The 18183-nt window shown below is 39.9% G+C and overlaps 4 protein-coding genes across 5 annotated transcripts in view; 1 reads left to right on the forward strand and 3 right to left on the reverse strand.

The window, feature by feature from the left end:
- Positions 1–538: 538 nt before the first annotated feature.
- rbm5 (RNA binding motif protein 5) lies at positions 539–9834 on the reverse strand. 2 transcript variants are annotated; one of them, XM_086041109.1, is made up of 25 exons: positions 9696–9834; positions 9424–9466; positions 8773–8953; positions 6234–6392; positions 6087–6156; positions 5593–5666; positions 4868–4951; positions 4543–4603; positions 4153–4218; positions 3881–4041; positions 3684–3781; positions 3508–3595; positions 3354–3422; positions 3103–3160; positions 2917–3017; positions 2701–2836; positions 2529–2620; positions 2256–2429; positions 2020–2160; positions 1853–1939; positions 1593–1769; positions 1447–1521; positions 1251–1351; positions 1032–1161; positions 540–941 (listed from the first exon to the last, which is right to left on the reverse strand). In XM_086041109.1, exons 2-25 carry the CDS (start codon positions 9438–9440, stop codon positions 816–818), a joined length of 2526 nt encoding a protein of 841 aa, XP_085897235.1. In that variant the 5' UTR covers positions 9441–9466; positions 9696–9834; the 3' UTR covers positions 540–815. The 2 variants fall into 2 exon arrangements, with proteins under 2 accessions (XP_085897236.1, XP_085897235.1); XM_086041110.1 differs by lacking the exon at positions 9696–9834 and having other exon boundaries at positions 539–941.
- A 1875-nt stretch (positions 9835–11709) lies between these two features.
- On the reverse strand, positions 11710–13598 carry brk1 (BRICK1 subunit of SCAR/WAVE actin nucleating complex). Its single transcript, XM_086040712.1, has 3 exons — positions 13438–13598; positions 12925–13007; positions 11710–12235 (listed from the first exon to the last, which is right to left on the reverse strand). Exons 1-3 carry the CDS (start codon positions 13553–13555, stop codon positions 12209–12211), a joined length of 228 nt encoding a protein of 75 aa, XP_085896838.1. The 5' UTR covers positions 13556–13598; the 3' UTR covers positions 11710–12208.
- A 1005-nt stretch (positions 13599–14603) lies between these two features.
- gpx1a (glutathione peroxidase 1a) lies at positions 14604–16515 on the reverse strand. The gene is made up of 2 exons (XM_086040711.1): positions 16180–16515; positions 14604–14954 (listed from the first exon to the last, which is right to left on the reverse strand). The coding sequence occupies exons 1-2, from the start codon at positions 16396–16398 to the stop codon at positions 14604–14606; spliced, it is 570 nt and encodes a 189-aa protein (XP_085896837.1). The 5' UTR covers positions 16399–16515.
- A 225-nt stretch (positions 16516–16740) lies between these two features.
- The window catches only part of tex264b (testis expressed 264, ER-phagy receptor b), a 30551-nt gene continuing 29108 nt past the window's right edge, over positions 16741–18183 (forward strand). Inside the window, exon 1 of the mRNA XM_086040710.1 lies at positions 16741–17177. Coding sequence (XP_085896836.1) covers positions 16923–17177 — 255 coding nt within the window. The 5' untranslated portion in view covers positions 16741–16922. The remainder of the gene's footprint in view (positions 17178–18183) is intronic.

The following is an 18183-nucleotide window of genomic DNA, read 5'->3' on the forward strand; positions in this document are numbered from 1 at the left end:
TTCCGCTGATCTTGTTTCACAAGACGGGCAGCGGCTTCTTCTCGCGTCATAAGCGGAAGTGACGTACGAGCTGTGTTCACAGCTCGTCTGTTTTCTGAAGCTGAGCCATGACTGGTCATTATTATTAATATTTAATTATCTTGGCTCCATTAGTTTGTCCTACTTTTTGGCTGTCGTAAAACGAAGGTAGCTGCTGTAAAGTGTGGTGTTGATGCAAAGACAACAGGAAAACAAGTAAATCATGATGGAGCAAGAATTTTTCTGACCGTGCTTATACTTGGCTATTTTTTTTTTTTTTAAACGCCTTCTTAATTTAAGAGGACTGAAGTAGAATTAAAGTGAAAGCCTTTTTTTGTTCAACTACAAAATGTTTCTGCAGCAGGCTTTCCCAAGTTGACATTGCAAAGGGAGAAGCATTTATGGTGCATGACAAGCGCTCCAAATATTTACACTGAATTTATTTTAATGACTATCACCCAAAAAACTGGAGTATTTATTTCTGTCCAAAACCAACTGATATTTCGTTTTTTTCCAGGGACAAGACAGTTTTTTTCTGTGTCGTTTATTTGCTGTAAACAGACAAGACTTTGTATAAACTGTACAATCTCTGATGTTTTAAGGAATATCCTATTAGCACCACAAAAAGAAAATAGTAAAACAGAGGGGTTCCTTTGTGCATATGTACAACATAACTTATATTTACTTATTTTCATTCGTCTCCACGTGAGATTCTATTTTATTCTACACTGTGACTCGAGGCAAAATAAAGAACGCACAGGGGACAACGTGCGGTACCACTTCACTGTTCATCTCGTTCACTCCAGCTCAGTAAAACGAGCAAACATGGCCTTGCGGACAGCATCTTTGTACGTGTCGGATGCTGAGAGGGTGTAGTTGCTGCCTTGGGTCCCGAGACCGGCTCCTTTGGTTCTCAGCTGGGCCTGCAAATATAAGAAAGGGGGTGGAGGGTGTGTGTGAACAATCTCCCCATTTTGTAATTTGAATGCAGTGAGTTGACAACTACTCCATACCTGAATGGGTGCAGTGATGCCCTGCTGGTTGCGACCGAGGCCTTTCCCCTCCTTCCAGCCCATAGCTTGCAACATTTTGTTGCCAATATTGTCACTGTTGAGGCCATCTTTGGTGGGTTGCTCGTAGTTACTGCAGGAAAGGAAGAAACTGATTAGAATCTAATTACGACATACGCGCAAACAAGTGTGTTAAAGTTGTGAATAAAAAAAAAAACTTACACGACAGGTGTTGGCTGGCTGTATTTCTTCTTTTTTGGGACAGGGGGTTCAGGAATGCCGTATTTTTCTCGTCTCTCCGCTGCTCTGTCTCTGTACTTCAACTACACACACAAAGAAGTCAAATGAGTCCATTTGTATGCAAGAACTATAAACAAAGCAAATGTCCTAGTAATAACAAAAAAGACTTTAGGCAAACCTCGGATTCTCTTCTCTCCAACTCCTCCAGCTCAGCTTCACTCAGTTGGGATCGTCGCATAACTTCCAGGTTTTTCTAGGAAAGAACATCTGATGTGAGCTGAATATTGACATAATTAACGAGTGCACAAAAATAGCATTTGTTACCTTGTGAAGGTCGGACAGCTGCTGATGTCGTATTAAACCTTCTTTATTGGGAAACTGCCTCCTACACAACAGGCAGGCGAGCTTCTTCCAGTCGGTCAACTTGTCCTGGCCTCCCTCTCCACCGTCGGCTGCCTCCTCGGGGTCACTGTCTCCGCTATAGGCCGCCACAAGGCCACACTAATAGCACAAACGGAGCACTTATCACACTCCAATCGAAGGCCTAATTCGGCTCCACAGTGAGAAGTGAGACAAACCCTCACCTTGGAGGCGTTGGAGGAGCTGGTGGCCGCTTCCTCTTCAGGAACATTTATCATCTCTGGAATCAATCTGTCTAGTACACCGGCTTGCTGAAAATGTAGCACGTCCAATTAGAGAAAGAATAGCAAATACTGACATACATCAGACGTTAATCAATATAATGAGGTACCTTTTTCTCAAAAAGTGTAAAGCCAGCATCAGCAGCGGCAGCTTCCTTCCTTTCCTCTTGACTGATTGGCTGGAAGCTGCTCCTGAAGTTCTCTTTCTGCTTATTAAGACTTTTAGCCCAGCGCTCCATATCTTTAGCAATCTGGAAACGATTCATTGTGTCAAAAGAGAACATCAAGGAGAAGAAAAAAAAAAAAAAAAAAAAGTCATTTTGCTGCTGTAGGACAAACATGCTACCTGCTGAGCAGTTTTGCTCTTGGGCTTGTCCTTCTTCTCCTTTCCTTCACGGGGTTCTTTCGCATTTGCTGCGGTGGGAGCTGGTGTAGCGTTTGCATCGACTGAGACGGGGACATATGTCTGCTTCTCACCATCCCAATAAAGATACTGCTGAGTCTGAGAGTTGTAGTAATACTGAGGGGGGGGGGGAACAAACCCAAAAAACCTATGATACCCGATAATGACACAACACTGATTATGAAGGGAGCTGTTTTGAAATTGTGTGCTTCTTACATGCGTGTTTGGGTCGTAGTAGAGACCAGTTTGAGGGTCAAAATAGTAGCCAGATGATTCATCATACTGGTAAGTGGATGTATCTGGAACAACTGTCAATTAAAATGATTTAACAATCCAAACAGCAGGAAAGCAGTCAGGTGAACATGGTAATATTACGAAATGTTCATACCAGTGGAGGTGTCTGACGTTTGTCCCGAGGTCTTAGCTGCGGTGGCAGCCGTTACCGTGGCAACAGCCACGGCGTCAGCACCTGGGAGTTGTCCTGTCTGGGATTTGGCCTCCAACTGCTGAGCCAGTTGCAATGCCTGTAATCAATACATTTGTTATTTCACCCCTGTAACACTGTTCATCCCATTAGCATTCCAAACAAACACAATCACATTACCTGAAGAGCAGGCTGGCCAATTACATGGGGTTGGTAGACTTGCATGGCGGGGGAGAGAACTACCCCGGTAGCAGTCGGAACAATCTTCATCCCCGGGGCAGCTGGAATTATGCAGATAAAGTGTTTTAACTATTATGCGGGATACAATAGAAACATATTGATGATGATAAGTAACACATGTGATACCTCCAAGAATCCCATTCTCCTGTGAGGTGCTGGCTCCTGCAACTTGATGATAGTATGCCTGCGAATAATGCAGAAAGGTCTGTAAAGTCTGTATATGGATGATAAGTGACTTTCAGTAAAATGGCTCTGGGACCATATGCTGCTCTGCCACTAGATGGCACTGTGGAGACATATTTGACTAGATGTACATAAATCTATCCAGAACTCCCCAATTCAAGCGTTACAATGGCGACCTCTTCGGTTCTACTAACCTGTGACATTGGAGTGTAGCCTTCCTGCAAGAGGCTGTACTCGGACACTCCTTCTCCAGTCGGCTGGGGCTGAAAAAGTAATACAATCAGAAGCCTGGAGAAATTGCTTTAAAAAAAGAAAAGAAAAGAAGAAAGAAAAGAAAATGTTTCTTACTTGACTTGAGGACCACTGAGCTGCAGCGATAGCTGTGCTAGCAACAGAAAAGGCACTGACGCGATTCCCATCGGGGAGTAAAAGGTCCCTAGAGTTACAATTAAAGAACAATGACTGTCTACTCAACATACATCCATTTATCAGTCACAAAGCAAGGAAGTTGGACAGTTACACACTTTCTAGCACTCTTGGCATAATCCACCCCAATTGTTTTCCCATCCAGTTTGAGACCCGGCTGCAGTCCTTGTAAGATTGTTAGCAGCTGAGAGGCCTCCTGTGTTCGCAAATATGGCAGAAAAGTATTGATTAATATCCAATTAATGTAGACATTGACAGTATAAACTGCTATCAAAAGAAAAACAATGTTTTTTACCAAAGGAGAAGACAGCTGAACAAAGGCAAAGCCTCTGTTCTGGCCCGTCTGTTTGTCCTTGATTAGGCGAATGTTGTTCGGTGAAAGATTCGCATACGGCGCCAGGACGGTCATGATGCCTTCCACGGTGCTCAGGGGAGCAATATTTCTCAGGATGATTGCTGTGAATGAGAAAGAACAAATTAAAATTTATTATAGTATTACCACATGGTGAGTGGCTTTCTGTTCCAAATCAAGCGGTGCAATATATCTCGAAAATCAAAGGTCCTTACTGTCACCACAGAAGTCTCCACCGGGCTGAGTTTCATGGACATCAGCATTATTGCTGGTCTCGCATTCTGTTGAGAGAAAGACAGACTTGGTGCATAAACTTGACATTTAGATGAGTCAACACAAAGGACAATCACTAAAAACCCTTTCAAGGGTCTTTCGAGAGGTAACACCAAGGTTTGTAATTCAGCCAATTGAGTGGGATTTTGTCTGAAGTGCATGCTTTGCCTCCCATCTGTGCTGGGTCAAATATAAAACAGGGACAGGGCAATCATCCATCTTATAAGGCTTCTAAAGTCCCGAAAATAAACACTGGGCTGCATCCCAACATTGTTGCCTCTGCCTGCTTGCACGTTGGGAGTCGGTGGCCTCCTGTCGATTTAACTACTTACCAACTTTAGCTGCTGAACACCTGAAGCACTTCAGCCGCCTCCGGAAATTGTACAGGCCACACTGCAAGTAACCGTTCAAATCATTTTTATTATACACCTGCAAATGCCCTCCTGCACAGTGCTGCCTGAGACAACTTGAAGTCTATATTGGTGCAGCACACCCTACTTACCTGGGATACCGCCTAGCCTCGATTATAGAGTAAATATGTAGCTGAATGAAGACAAGCTAACAGGACTGAAGCTATTTAAAACTTGATGACCAATCTACATGCATGTAGAGTGTTGGTAGTTTGCATAGAGGAACCTAGACGGAGCATTAACTTACAGTATTGCAGAGCCAGTCTCCGTAGTTGTGTCTGGGATGACTGTAGTGCATGTCCACATTTTTCCCTTGGATGACCAGACGTTTCTGAAAGAGGAAGACAAATGTTACCCGAGTATTTGTGGCGTGTGTTGATCTCAACTCAACAGAGTAACCATTTTGGAAGGGGAGAGGAGGGGGCGAGGGACCCCCGGCATGTATCCTTTGTTAAAGACAGACGTGATGTATGTGATGTGTAGAAGGATCTTTAAGTGTTTGGGACCCAAGTGCTCGGGGTGAGCTGGAGTAAAGTGTATTATGTGACCCTAAAAGACAATTCTGACTGCTTTCTGGAAAACCACAGATGACCTCCCTATAAAAATGCTGGCAAAATGACTATTATAAAAAAATAGAAATATACATATAATGTCCCATGGATTAAAGTTTTTTGAGTTTTTTTTTTGCATGGGGCTGTCCAAGTCTAATGAGTAATGCCAGACCAGCGTAATCAATGTATTAACAGTATTAGCTACACATACTGTATTTTAAAAAGATGGCCTCACGAGTCCAAAGAAATTTGCAGCATAGTACTGGTATTACAATATCATCCAGGGAAGAAAAAAAAAAAAAAAAAAATCACATAATGGACACAAAAAAATTGTTTTGGCTCAAAGCATTTAAGGTTGCCTTTGGGATAATTTTCCCTAGATCTCCAAGATTAAAACTAGACTTGGCGATTGTGAAGCAACCTGATTGGTCTCCATCCATCGGGTAGCATCTTGCAAGTGATAAAAGTCCACGAAGGCGAAACCACGGCTTATACCTAGAGACAGCATTCAAATATAGACGGGAGGCGTGTTAGTTAAGAGTCCATGGGCATATTATTAAAACTGTTCCACAAACTGCTTCACGACCCAGGCCTTGATTGGTAAAACAACAGACCAATCCTTATGAGTTTTACCACAGTAAAACGAAAAGGAAGAAAGAAAACATTGCCCAATACCAGGGAAACCATTGCTCACGCCACACTCTATGTAACAAACGTGTCCCTATTGCTCTTCTTACTCACCTGTACAGGACTCCTATTGATGACACATGAAAGCATCATTTGATTTTTTTTCTTTTTTTTCAAGACCTAATCTAACCATGTTGTTATGGGTAAATGGGTCTGACTGGAAGCAGATTTGCCCTACGGTCAAAGTCTAGGGGAAAAGTCAAGGTCCATCATGTATCCCAGTCTCACCTGTCTTCTTTTTCATCAGTCTGACATCAGCAGGCTGCGGACCCTCCAGTTGATCAATGGCAAAACATATCTGCATGACACACAAAACAGTAAGACCATTACAGTCCTGAAAGGCTTCATCCCACATGCAAAATAAAAAACACACACATCTTCCTCGGTGACGTGAGAAGAAAGACCCCATAGCATGATGGTCTTGCTCCTCTTCTCATCTCCAGCTTCTCTTCTGTAATCCTGATCTGAGTAGTCGCCATCAGAGTGATATCCATCTTCTGATCTATCACTGTTGCGTCTTTTCCGCTCTCTTGGCTAGAATACAAACAAGACCAGTGCATAAGTTACTCTCACATCATTAAACAATTATAAAATTATGGTTGAAAAATATTTGTATTAATAAATTATTAATTTGTAGATTTTTTTAATGATATAGTTCATGGGAAAAGCTAAATCAATAAAATAACTTATGAAAAAACATTAATTAGGTTAACATTTATTATACAAATCTAGAGTCAAAATTAAAAATTAGCACTCCCTGGTGTGAAGTAGTGCCAACAAAAAAAAATTATACAGCTGATATTTTAAATGAAAACACTGTACAACAGGCTTTCCATTTGAGTTTTCTCTAAACAATTTAAATACTCATGGATTAATTACCAACCGTTTTCAACTGTAGTAAAGAAATCAAGAGCATTCAACTAGATTAATCACACCTCAAACGTCAAAATTAACAATCAGCAATCAAATAACATTCCTGATTGACGAGATGCATGGCCAATAGTTGTCTATTTTTCTATTTCCTGTTTGCACTATTGCTGCTAAAACAATGAAAATGTTCTCCAATGTGGGACTAATAAAGGTTCTTATATTTCAATTATTTATATTACTTTAAAATATAGTACTCCTCTCAGATGATGTACACGGTGACATTCCAACTTGTATCAGTTCACCACACACAGTGAACTATTTTAGATCTCGCTTTGTTTCAATTTTGATGATTATGGCAAAAGACAAAAAAAAAATGTAAATCCTGTATTTCACAAAAAAAGACAATTTGATGTGACCAACAAAAATGATCTTTAACACAGAAATGTTGGACTTCTGAAAAGTGTAATAAAGCAATGTTGTCCCCAGTACATCAATGGGCCTCCTTTTGCATTAATTACAAGGTTCAAGGCAGAGTGGCATGGAGGTGTCCAGCCTTTGTCACAGTTCCCAAGTTATTGTAGCGCAAGATGCTTTGATATTGGCCTTCAGATCGTGTGCATTTTGGGGTTTCTCCTGTTGACAATGTGGCATAAATTTTCACTGAAGTTCTAGTCAGGCGAGTTTGCTGGCCAGTCAAGTACTGTTAGTCCATGGTTATTAAACCAGGTAATTTTGGCTTTGTGGGAAGATGCCAAATCCTGCTGGCAAATAAAATCAGTCCTCAAAATGCTTGTTGGCAGCAGGAAGCATGAAACGCTCTAAAATTTCCTGGTAGACAGCTGCGTTGACTGTGGACTTGATAAAAGAAAATGGACGCACACCAACAGATGACATGGTTCCCCAAACCATTGCCTACTGTGGAAACTTCACACTATACTTCAAGCAGCTAGACTTTTGTGTTTCTCCAGTTTGCCTTCAGACCCTCGGACCTTGATTTCCACATGCTATGCAAAATTTACTTTCATCTGAAAAAAGGACTTGGGACCACTACCTTTTCTCCTTTGCCCACCACAAGCCCTTCTGAGAAGTGGCTTGACACATGGAACTCAACAGCTGTAACCCATGTCGTGCAGACGTCTGTATCTGGTGGTTCTTGATGAACTGACAACAGCATCAGTCCACTTCTTATGAAGCTCCCCCAGATTTCTGAACGGCCATTGCTTAACAATCCTCTCAAGTCTGCAGTCATCCCCATCACTTGTGGCACCCTTTCTGGCTACATTTTCAACTTCCTTTTAACACTCTAGTTCATGTGCTTTGACATGGCATTCTGTGAGGAACCGGCTTTCTTTTTGAGAACTGTTCTCCTTATGGAGGGTGCCGATGATTGTTTTCTGCACAGCCATCAAGTCAGTGGTCTTTCCCAAGATTCTGAAGCCTACTAAGCAAGACTGAGACCACTTTGTCATGATATTCTAAATTTGTGAAATACTAGATTTTTATTTTTGTCTTCTTGCCATAATCAAAATTCAAACAAAGGGGCTTGAAATACTTTACTTTGTGTGTGGTGAACTACTACAACATACACGTTCCACTTAGTTGCACTTGATAAAGCCACATGGTTTAAAGATTTTTTAAAGCAAGATAGACCAGGAAATAACTAAAAGTAATAAACAACAGTGCCATGTTAAAGCACGTGCTACGTCAGTGACAACGTTATTACTTAAAACTGGTCAAGATGGCGCTGCGCAGGGTTTGTCATTATTTTGATACTAATAGTGGTCAAGCTGGCGCTGCGCAGGGTTTGTCATTATTTTGAAACTAATAATCTAAACCTTTTTTTCAGCAAATCTGATGCCACTGATATTTGCACTATAATCATTTATACACAATTCCTACTTGAATTCTGGGTAATGAAGTTTCAATGGTGTGTTCCTATAATAAAACCCTTGCTTCAAATCTTCAAGCATAACCTTTAAAGACTGCTCCTCAAAATTAGTAAGTTGTTTCTCAAATGAAGTCACTGATTAGCAAAACTGGTCACCTCTGGACTGTCTCTGGATCCTCGGCGATCTCGGTCTCGCTCTCCTTCATTGCGATCGCCACGTCTCTCATCGGACCAGCGGCGATCACGCTCTTGATCCCTTTCTCGTCTGTCGCGCCAATCGGAAGCATCACGGGGCGCATCAGAACCATACCTGCCGCTCCGCTCAGTCCGACTTATCCTATTCGACAGGCAATTGCAAAGATGAATTAAAGTGTGACGCGAAGATTAACATAATATACTTTACAATCAGATTATTCAATGTATCCAATTCCACTTAAGGTGTTCAAATATGTTCAGCTATCTACACCAGTGGCGTTCAGTGTCAGGCAGAACAATTAAATGCAAGGGGAAGAACGGCTCATCAGTGATAGGACACTGTGATTTCCTAGGAATATTGTATGAGTGATCATTTGAAAATGATATTTCTGTTTCCTACCATGTTAAATCATTACTATTGTCATACCATTAATAAGATCAGTGTCCTCACATTGGCGAATATCATTGTTAATAACAAAGGTAAATATGAGCAAGTGTTATTAAAGAAATACCGAGAGCCCATCGCATTAATGAGTATCCCAGAAGCAGCTCTCAGTTTCAATAGTTTGTTGACCCCATACCGAACAGTCAATAACTGCCGTTGCAAATCACCTCTTATCTGCTCCCATTTGTCCCGACTGTTTCCACACGACCTCTAGAAAATGACATTAAAAAGATGTATTTTTTTATAGAAAAAAGAAACACTACATGCATACACAAAGGTAAGATGCGGCAACTGAAAGGCTCAAACGCTATGGCCGCACAACACCGATCCAGTGTACACATTTCCAGCGCTGTCATTTCAAATACTTTTACGAATTTTAACAATGTTAACCTAAATAAAAGAACGGTGCCACATTCACATTCATTGTACACTAACTCACCAGTGTGGTATTGCTATGTTAACTATTTGTCTGATATTTTCGAAATTGTCGGACAGCTACGATAAAGTACGCCTCTCATGAAAGAACGACGACAGCTTCTTCTTCCCAAGATGCATCGGGGTTTTCACTGCACCCGAACCTGTACCACCCCGATTTTGCCTTGCAGGCGGTTTGGGAGCCGAATAAGACGTGCTCAAACGCATCATGTTTTAATTTCAATTCCATTTTCACTTTACAAGACAATACGATATATACAAAAGTTATCGAAATCTGTAGATGCTAAAGCAACGTGAAGTGGTGACATTAATTGGCCAACTGAGATCCAACTATTTCCTGAATTAAAAAAAGGGGGGAATTAAACCCATATATTTGTAATGGGAGTTGTTTTGTTTTCATGTACTATATAGTTTACAAAATAATGCAAAAACTGACGACACGAATATTAATTGTCTCTCCTTACTCTGTCAGATTCTTTTTTTGCCTGTTGTGCAGGTGCTAAACACCAGAGAAGCGACGTATATACGTAACGTAAATCATGTGATATGGACATGAACGTTTTCAAGTCCGTGTCGTGTTTGCTTTTAGTCTTTTTGGCATTTGCAGGAACAGTTTTGTTTACTTAAAATAAGTGCCCTACACAACCCAAGACAAACCCCAACACGTATATGTTTTAACAGCACACATACATTTCGTATCAGTCATACATTAGAATTTGTTTATTTATTCATACTGCTGAAATAAATCACTCCGTGACTAAATACTTTTTATGTTGTTCTCCTAGGAGTATTACGACTCCTACCACCGCTAAATATTTTCAAGATGGTAAGTAAATATTCTCAGTTATTTCATAAGCCCGCCAATAAAATGTGCGGTACAACAATTGTTTTGTTGCTGAAGTTTGAATGTCTGTTTAAAATGGACATATTCAAATGAGCTCCATGTTTTTGTGGTAAATGTTCTAAGTAATATAACAAAAGCAGGTTTATTATTTGTTTGTATTTCTTATTTTTATTTATATTACATAATTAGTTTCAAGGCAACATTATATTTAGTTTAATTTGGGTTAAAGGGGGACTCAACCCCAAATTTTTCTTTATAATATGTTCTATCCACCTCCACTAGTGTAAACACGGCATTCTGATTAATATAGCGTGTGTGGAGTATGAGTTAAGCAAAGCTGGGCATTGCCCCTCCATCCCAGAGTTTCTGTCCTGCATATTTAATTGACCCACGTGGTCCCAGTCGGTCGGAGTCAGCCAACCGGCGTCGAGAACGGACCTAACCGATACCAAATCACACGCAGGTGTCGCACTCCTTACACGCAGTCGAGTAAGGAAAAAATAAAGTGTTGTGTACCTTGCGGTGCCACAGATGTCATGTGCCCCATATTGTTTTTATTTCACCGACTGTGACACATTGTGTGTGTCTGTTGTTTCTGTTTGATCAACATTTTTCTTCGTTTGGCAGCAGTGCTTGTGCGGCACCTGCGTGAAATTTGTGATTTGAAAATTACGTTCTCTACGCCGATTGGCTGTTGCCCACGAGGGACAGGCTGGGTCGATTAAATATGCTGGACGGAAACTCGGGGACAATGCCCAGCTCTGGAGTTAAGCAGCAAAATCTCCCTGTTTTTGTCCATCTCACGGGGCGGCCATTTGCCACTTTCTGTCGACATCACAGTTGCTCAGGGCTTAGGTAATGACCAATAATGGCTCACCTATTTTCTGAAGCTGAGTCATGATTTGTCGTTACCTGAGCCCTGAGCAACTCTGATGTCAATTTCAGTTGACAGCAAGTGGCAAAATGGCAGCCCCCTGAGATGGACAAAAACTGTTGTATTTTACTGCGCAACTCATAGTCCACAAATGCAATATTAAATCAGAATGCCATGTTCTGACTATTGGGGCTGCATTGAACATATTCTTGTCTGGAAAATCTTTGGATTGACTTCACCGTTAAAAAGAAGACGACACCAATTCTAAAGATTCAAACAAAAGACAAAAAAAGTCAGTCATTTTCATTTTCAACAATGTTTTTTCTTATATTTTATTACAGTATTTAAATGTTGACACATGAGTAAAGAGTGCACTGTACACACAGTCCTTATTAAAGACTACACAACAAGACGTGTTCAACTTGGCACAAGAGGATGGTCCCCACTCATCAATCTGTGCTGTGTTATTGACATGATGTAAAACACCAAGTGGTCCAACATGACCTTCTGTTACCACACAAGGACCAAAGTCCCCAAAATGTTAAAAGCAAAGTTTTTGATGGTTATTTTTTTGTTTCTTAAAAATGCCATGCCCAAGTAACACACTCAGACGGCCATTTCCTGTATACTACACACACAGTGGTGGCATCATATAAAACAAGCAAAACTAGTGATACAATTTAAAAATTAGCATCAAAAAGGAGGGTGGAATCCATCACGCAAACTCAAAATAATAATAAGTGGGCCACTGGGAGATGGAAGGATAGCATCGGGATGCTGCAATTTTCCATGACGATATTTAAGTCAAGGTCTCGCCTTTTGTTACCTGTAGAAGACAGATAAATGTATGAATATGTGGAGGAAGTATGGCACATTTGAAAATTAAAAAAAACAATATTGCTAGCAGCAAAACCACTCAAAAGAAATGAAAGGATGAATTTCAATACTCATGTGCCAGACTACACATGGAAACACAATATTAAAGATATTGTTTAACTATTGGAAAATGTATCATTTCTAAGGCTTACACTCCACTGTTAATATTGTGCTCTCTGTGTAATACTATAGTTATTTATGTATTGTTTACATCTCAATAATATTTGGATAATAGAAGAAATATTATACAACCATTAGTTCTGTACAAAAAACACCAGTGCAAGTTCATCAACTATAAAAAGTAAAAATGGAAATGTAGTAAAAAAAAAGGGGGTGGGGGTTCATAATTTTGTGTTAAGCACATAGGACGAAACTACTTGGGATTCTGATGTATGAAATATTCTAATGACAATTCCTTCGTGTAGTAAGAATCAATAAAGAAGAGGTACAAGCAATTGAAAAAAAAGATTTAAGAGATAAGTAGCTGGTCTGTGACTGTTGCGTTCAGGTGCGTGGCGGAATTCTGATATTCGATCGTGACGACTTTATTCTCGTAATTACAATTCGTTTATTGTTTTATTTTCAGTGTATACTTGTGGACTCAACAGTGTCACAAACGCCACTCGCCATACGACTTACTCTTGCTTCAATGTATTCGATTCTCCTCTCCAAGGCTGTCAATTTCTCATTGAGCGTAGCCAAGCGGGATCGACATGACATGTCTAATAGAGACACATAAAAACATACTTATCATCGTAATCAAAATATACATTCACCACTACATTAGAAAATTAGACATTATAAGGAGACGTTTATGCAACGTTCATATTCAGTCTATGTGCCAAACACAACTAGACGAGCATTTTGGTAGCTGTGGCGACCGAGCGGCGCTAACAGGCTACTCAAATACAAGTTTTAAGATCAGTTCAGGTCTTCTATATTGTTTAAATGCGAGTATTAGCCAACAGGCATACTACATTACAATATTGTAATATAGCTTGACAACGATGTGGCACGTTTAAAGACTGACAACAATATACACTCACAAGCTTGATGATATCTGGGAGTGGCTACGAAAGACATCAGCAGCTAGCTAGCCAAACGCCTGTAACGTCGAACCTCAATCGTAAACCGTAGAAAGAAAATGCTTACCAAAAGAATTAAGGAAGTCAGTAATTTTCTTGATGCTACTCGTGATTACTTCGATGTACTCCCGGTTGGCCCAGTCTTGGTGAATTTCTCTCTGCACTGGATCTTCCTGGCCGGCCATGTTGGACGAGTCGAGTTTCGCTTTGCGTCAAGCTCGCGTCCAGCTGAGTAAAACCGGAAATGAGCCGGGAGAGTCAAAGAAAAATATAGACAAATGCCTTTTGGAACTTCAGATTAAGGATCTTAATAAAATGCTGTTTTTAAATGAAAAAAATGCCAGTGTCTTGAATACAGATCTTTTTATAAAATGATACCACACGTTTTTTTCTAGTGATATTTAGCAAGCTTATACCGGAAACTGCTGTAAAATACATTATAATATGCTTTACATAAACCACATTTCCCCATATTCACTAAAATAAAAGGCCTTACTGATACAGATAGAAGAGGTACTGTATTAGGTAACATAAAACATTGTGGTACGCAGTACAGTAGTCTATTGTTTCACGCATCTGCCAGCTCTGATATTGTGGGTTTGAATACGGGCTCTCGCCTTCGGTGTGGAGTTTGCATGTTCTGTGCTTGCCTTGCGTGTATATATATATTTTTGGGGGGATACTCCGGGTTGCTCCCACTTCCCAGCAAGATGCATGTTTAGTTAATTGAAGACCCTAAATTGTCCATAGGAGTGAATGTTTGTCTGTCTAGATGTGCCCTGCGATTAACTGGCGACCAGGCCAGGCTCCAGGGTATACTGTACAACACAGTTGGCCTTGATGTCCAGCTACTAATTGGCCCAAGCAGAATACAAAATAGATTAAAGGAAATCAAAATATATTTCTCGTAGTGTCACTCAGAACTGGGCATTAATAAAGCCATGCCCTTTTTAATAGGATTATAAGTTTTGCTTTAAATATATAAAGGCATTGTAAACCAGACAGTAATGATTCAAAATGTTTATTATAGGCTTAAATCATTTTGTGATATCAGCCTACATCGTGGCTGGATCAGTCTTTTACATATTCATCAGAAACTCCCCATACTAAATTTTTTCAAGGCGTATCATCATTGAGTAAAACAACTGAATAGTCATGATGTATTGCTTATATATATATATATATATATATATATATATATATATATATATATATATATATATATATAAAATTTTACTTAACCTGCTTAAGCAGCTCTTTAATATCGGTTTCTATGTCAATGGTGTGGAACTTCCTGCTGTAGCGCTTATAGGGTTGCCCATCTGGACCAACGAGGAACTTCTCAAAGTTCCAGGACACATCATTGCGACCGACAGGACTCCAAATGATGAACTTTGGATCTGTCATGAGAGCCATGGCATCATCACAGGGGAATGGAAGCTTTTCTTTCAAAAATACAAATAAGGGGTGGGCATTTTTTCCATTAACTTCCACTTTCTCAAGAAGCTGGAACTTCGGTTCAAAGCCATTCCCTGGACGAACATACTTTAGTGACCTCAAGATCTCTTCCGTTTTGCAGTTTTCCTATGATCAAAACAAAACACAAACATTAATAAATGCAATGCACATTATGTCACAAATGCATCTTAAGTATTTTTGGATAAATCCTGAAAACCAATCTTTCACTTATAGTAAGATTAGATTAAAATTATTATTGTTAAAAGTTAGTAGCAAGGTGATGTGGAGGGTAGCAAGTGCTTCACGGTTGTAAGGTTTGGGGCTCAATTTACCACAACTAATCCACCACCACTATCATGTCTCAGTTATTGAAGCAACATGTACTGTACATCATTAGGGTCAGTTTAGAATCAAGATGTATCTAATAACATGACAAAAAATGTATTATATGTATCAACAAAATGCATCAGACAATTATCAGAGGGGCAGATTATTGAATGTATTAATGTGTGCAGATAACTACAGACAGACATATTTTGCTATTCAAACTTGGCTGTAATACGTTTTGCTACACTAACAAATAAGAGGAAGGAAAATGCTGACATTGCCGTCTTGTGAGTACAAATTTGAATGGGTAAAGGAACACAAGGTTAAAGTTTTAAGTTAAATCTGCCAGCACTTGTGATTCTGAAGGCCCTGGCAAGATTAGATTTACATGGCAGCACAGAGTCTCATGTCTGATTGGAGAGAAAAAAAAAAGAAAAAAAAAATCAAGCAAGCAATTTCATGGAACAAATATTAGAATTTACGTTGTACATATAGGTCAGTGCTTTTTTTGATGAGTCAATATCACCAGATATACCTCAATTATCTCCATTTCATCCCGCCCAAAATTGAGATTTTCCATTCTACGTTAATTTAAAGCATAAAGTAAACCCAAACATATTCCCATGTTCCCAGCAGGCCCACTAGTTGAAACCTCACGGCTCAGATTCAGGAAATAGGTCAGCCGTGATTGGTCGTTGTGAGCAGTTGTGATGTCATTTTCAGTTGACAGAAGACAAAATGGCCGCCCCCAGAGATGGCTAAAAATGAGTGTATTTTCCTGCTTAACTTATATTCCATAAATACAATATTAATCAGAATGCCGTGTTTCAACTAGTGGGCCTGTAGGGAACATATTCTAGGAAAAAAATATGTTTGGGTTGTCTTCCGCTTTAAGCGACTGTTATGCTGTTAGATTGTCAGGTGGACAATGACAAGGTTGACAAGTTTCACCAGACTGTGTACAGTTGAAAATGTACCTAAAATAAAAAGTTGTGGGTATTTTAACTTTTCAGTGACTGCCTACCTGATGTCCAAACTGATTGCAGGGTACACCCAGAACGACAAGGCCTTGAGCGGAGTAGCGGCAATGAAGGTCATTCATCTGGGTGTAATCCCTGGTCGTTGTTCCTCAAAGAGACGCCACATTCTCAACGAGAACCACCCTCCCTTTCAGTGAGGAGAAAGTCAGGATTTCTCCAGTCAGTAATTTAGCTGTCAGGTCGTAAAACCGTCTCGCAGCCATTGTTATTCCGGGAGTGGAGCTCGCTTATTTAAAAAAGGGGAAAGTTTATTTCTTTGTGAAGCGGGTCCAGTTGGCCTATTAAGAAAAACAAATTTAGCCCAGCCCTTTTTATGTTTACGTGAGCACAAGGAAACGCAGCAGTCACAATGTACCTCGATCGTTTGAACATTTGGGCCGAGTTTCACCATTAAAGTTATTTCTAACTTGAATTGTGTCAAAAATAGAAAATAAGACATTCCTTTGAAAAAGAGAATTTTCTTTTAGTGGCATATCGTCAACAACCGACGTGTTTAAAACTATTATCCCCCCTCTCACAGGGTCTAATGGTACATTCCAGGAAGTTTCATTCATCCTGCGACCAGGTGGTTTGATCGCTGAATGAATGTATCATACATTCAGCCCACATAGCATGAGTGAAAATTATTGCGTTTACCCAGTTGTGGCTCTATCCAACACTGTTTCCCAGTTGCGAATCTACAACGATTGTTAAAGATAGTAAAACATTATTCCCGCCTGTCATTATTATGTCAGAGTGGACGAGTCTGTGTGTGGCTGTTAGCTTGTTCGTCACTTTTTTGTTACTAGCAAGTTACTTTCTGTACTCCGGACTCTTGACAGACATTATCATATTAACCGGCTCTCCTCCTATAAGAAAGACGACGTTCGTCTACAAGTTTAAAGAAGGACCGTATAAAAAATGCGCAGAACTGTTTAAAGAGGCCAACAGTATCGGACCTAAGCTTTCTTGTATCGGAATATTCTATGATGATCCCAAAAAGGTAAGCAAAACACTTACCGGCTATTACGAAGATGAGGCATATTTGTATTTATCACTTCGCCTCAAAGTGTTGGGAGTAAAAGTCAGGCAATACATAGATTTAGTCGGTAGATGGCGACAACACATTTCTCTTGACAATACCGCTTACAGCAGCAGAAAGGTACAGTAGGGTAATAATTCCCATGTACAGTATTTTTAAAAAAATTAAGCACAATACATTGGAATTCATGCATAACAAAATTGGTATGAAAAATACATCAACTAATAATGACCTGAAATAACAAATTGGGAATGTGTGACTCATTTTGCTTATATTATAGTGTTGCTGAAGCAGGGTTTGTGCGTGTGTGATATAAATTGGAGGGACCAGGGGGGTGGCCAATTATTCAGTAATCAGTATTTCTTTTCTACAAAAAAAAAACCAGCCCCCCTAATCAATATATATATATATATCGTTTGGGCCCTACTAATGCGAACAACCACTGTAGAAAATGTATGCATATAATTTCTTCTATTTACATGAGCCCCAGTGAAACCATTATTGTAATCAAGAATATTATGATATAGAAAGCAAAATACATTTCAAACACTGCCTGGTGACTTGTCACGTCCTATCGCCCCCTGAACAGGTCATCTCAAGCATCCACATCATCTGTGCTTAGTCACTGTGCATGTGTTGTAAACTAGTAGGCTTTCCTCCACCTAGAACACTACATATAAAATTTAGTGGGGTGGAAGTGTTGGAGATGTTTTCCTACCTTCTGTTCATGAGATCTTATCCAAATATATCTGAGGTTGCGCACAGCAGGCAATAATATCTGTTGGAACCACTCCTGATACACACGGTCTGCAGTCTTCCAACTCATGCGGTGTGTTTTCCCACCTGTGTGTCCACCAGGCATACTTTATTTTCCAATAGGCTTACTCAAAACAGAACTTGAAATGGAGAAACGCCTTACCTTGGAATGCTAAATGGCAACTGTTTACTGACTGACTGACTGACTGGC

This window comes from Filicampus tigris, chromosome 9 (genome assembly GCF_054856515.1).
Source record: "Filicampus tigris isolate MCC_2025a chromosome 9, RoL_Ftig_1.0, whole genome shotgun sequence".
Classification (NCBI taxonomy): Eukaryota; Metazoa; Chordata; class Actinopteri; order Syngnathiformes; family Syngnathidae; genus Filicampus; species Filicampus tigris.